General features: G+C 37.2%; 1 protein-coding gene across 1 annotated transcript in view; it reads right to left on the bottom strand.

Moving 5' to 3' along the window:
- Positions 1-2,500, bottom strand: part of LOC119578500 (laminin subunit beta-1-like) — a 70,483-nt gene that overhangs the window by 17,115 nt on the left and 50,868 nt on the right. Inside the window, exons 19-21 of the mRNA XM_037926073.1 lie at positions 673-868; positions 330-527; positions 1-116 (exon numbers count right to left, since the gene is read on the bottom strand). The exon at positions 1-116 is cut by the window's left edge and continues 62 nt beyond it. Coding sequence (XP_037782001.1) covers positions 1-116; positions 330-527; positions 673-868 — 510 coding nt within the window. The remainder of the gene's footprint in view (positions 117-329; positions 528-672; positions 869-2,500) is intronic.

Below are 2,500 nucleotides of genomic sequence, written 5' to 3'. Positions count from 1 at the left end.
ACAGGTGTCAGCATGGCCATTACACTCACACCGCTGGCAATTAGGGAAGTTCCAGAACCCTGGCTGGCACTCGTTGCACTGTTGGCCATAGGTGTTCGGGCGACACTTGCATTGGCCTGTTGAATGCAGAGACATAAATATCTTGGTTAATAATAAAGACTTTTAAATATCTAAATTTTAAAACTATTCTTAAGAATTATACATATCTCTCTTTCTTTGTAGCTTAACTATGTGTGAAAATATCTATCCTAATATAACTAGTATTCACATTTAGGACAATAACTAACAAATCCTTATCATTGCATATACACAGAGAAAACCCATTTTACCTGTCTGCTGATCGCAGAAATTGTCCAAGGCTCCAACTGGGCTGCAATCACAAGGCTTGCAACCCTCTGGGCCAAAGCCAAATGTTCCTGGTGCACATCTATCACAGCGACGTCCAACAACATTTGGTTTGCAGTCACACTGACCTCCCATAGAGCTACATATGCTGCTGTAACTGCCAGTGCCATCACACTGACAAGCTGCACATAAAGAAGGGCTCATAGAATAATTACTTATACACACTACATAAAAAAATGCAAATTAAATAAATATACAAACAATCAGGTAAATAAAAACATAAATATATCCACCCATGAGCTAACTCTTTTAAGTGCTGACACTTACAGAATGCTTGACCATAGACATAAAAGCCAATACTGCCAAGATGCTTATCTCGGCAAATTTCTGGAATGTTCTCAACTTTCTGGCCATCATAGAAACCTTCACTGCACCGATATCTCTCATACTCATATCGCAGGTCATCAAGGTCTGCTGAGCCTGAGTAGAAGGGTAGTCTCTCAGCCTTTGGAATCAACATGATCTGAAATAATATAAAACTAATGAACAAGAGTGACTATATATATATATATATATATATATATATATATATATATATATATATATATATTATATATATATATATATATATATATATATATATATATATATATATAGACAAAGTGGGGAAAGAGGTAATAATAACCTGAAGATAATGAAATATGGACATTAAAATACAAAAGGTAAGCAACCAACCAGAGAAGAGTTCTAGTACCACATCATGCCTAAATCATGGAGATTCACTCTCAGTGAAGAAATCAAGACATATAAGACTGAAGTATATAGGAAGCATGCAAAAGTAATTTACAGTTTGCTTCATAGTTCCTGTGTGCTCAACACATCTCAACTTTGGTGCAATGTAACTGTCTTAATACTCACACTGCCACATCAACAGCCATCAAAATGGCTGGCGCCGAACATTGCCGTCACTCCCCAAGTATCAGTTAGTTTAGAAGATACCAAGAGAAGATCAGGCAAACCATATTATTGTGTTTCCAGATACTTGTGGACAGGAAATGGTAGAGGCAAGCAATTTGACTGAAGATATGAAAGACCCTGACAAAATTTGGGATGCTCTTCAGACTCATGTAAAACCTAAGACTAATGAATATGTCGACAGACTCTGTTTACAAAGATTTATTCAGAGAGAAACTTAATCTCGTGTTGAGTTATTAAACAGATGTGAAGCTCAAGCTAAGAGATGCTCATTTACTGAGACAGAACATGAACCAAGAGTCATTGAGCAATTCACGGATGGAATCTATAGTAATGATTTACAAAGAAACCTTATTTTAGAAGGTGAAGACATAAGGTTGACATTGCCAGATCTTTTGAAGCAATCTTAAGAGATAACAGAGACATGAGACATAAAACAGTCAGTTATGACTTAAATGTTGATGCTGTAGATACCAAAATTTTGCCAGGGCATCAAAACCATGCACCAAATGTGGGCAAGTACACAATAAATACTCCCCACAATCCTGCCCAGCATGTGGTGCTAGGTGCAGTACATGTGGCAAGATGAACCACTGGCAAAAAATGTGTCTGTCAATTCCAGAAAATAAGAAAAACCATACAAGAGCCCAGACCAAAGTCAATATACCAGATATAAAAGTCCAAAGGAACTTCAACAGTGACAAGTCCAAGAAAGCTACCAGAACATCTGCAGTGCATGAGTTCAGCCAAAATGACCCCAATGAGAATTATTTCACAGTAACTTATATTAGAGTAACAGAGATGTCAATCAGTAATGATAGTAAAGCTCCCCAGCAACAAGACTCAATGACAGTCAAAGTCAATACAGGAGCCGGAGCCAACCTGCTTCCGAATTATGTGCCCAGATTTATTAGATGCTTATGGGAAGCTGAAAATTTGTCTGACCAGCAACTGTCAAAAGAATTTGAATGCAGTGAATAATCTGAAACTCAAGCATTTTGGGTTGATCAAATTAAAGTGCACATTCTATGAGACAAACTAGATTGATACAGACTTCTACTTTCTGGACCAAGAAGTTGGACCAATTATTTTGGGTCTGCCAAACCTGAGAACCCTAGGCATGGCCACAATGATGATAAAATAGGAAAATTTCATGGAAATACCACATAGTGCTGAAAGA

The sequence above is a fragment of the Penaeus monodon genome, chromosome 11, assembly GCF_015228065.2.
Source record: "Penaeus monodon isolate SGIC_2016 chromosome 11, NSTDA_Pmon_1, whole genome shotgun sequence".
In the NCBI taxonomy this organism is placed as follows: Eukaryota; Metazoa; Arthropoda; class Malacostraca; order Decapoda; family Penaeidae; genus Penaeus; species Penaeus monodon.
The sequence above is the reverse complement of the archived record's forward strand: the minus strand, read 5'-3'. Positions and strand labels throughout refer to the sequence as shown.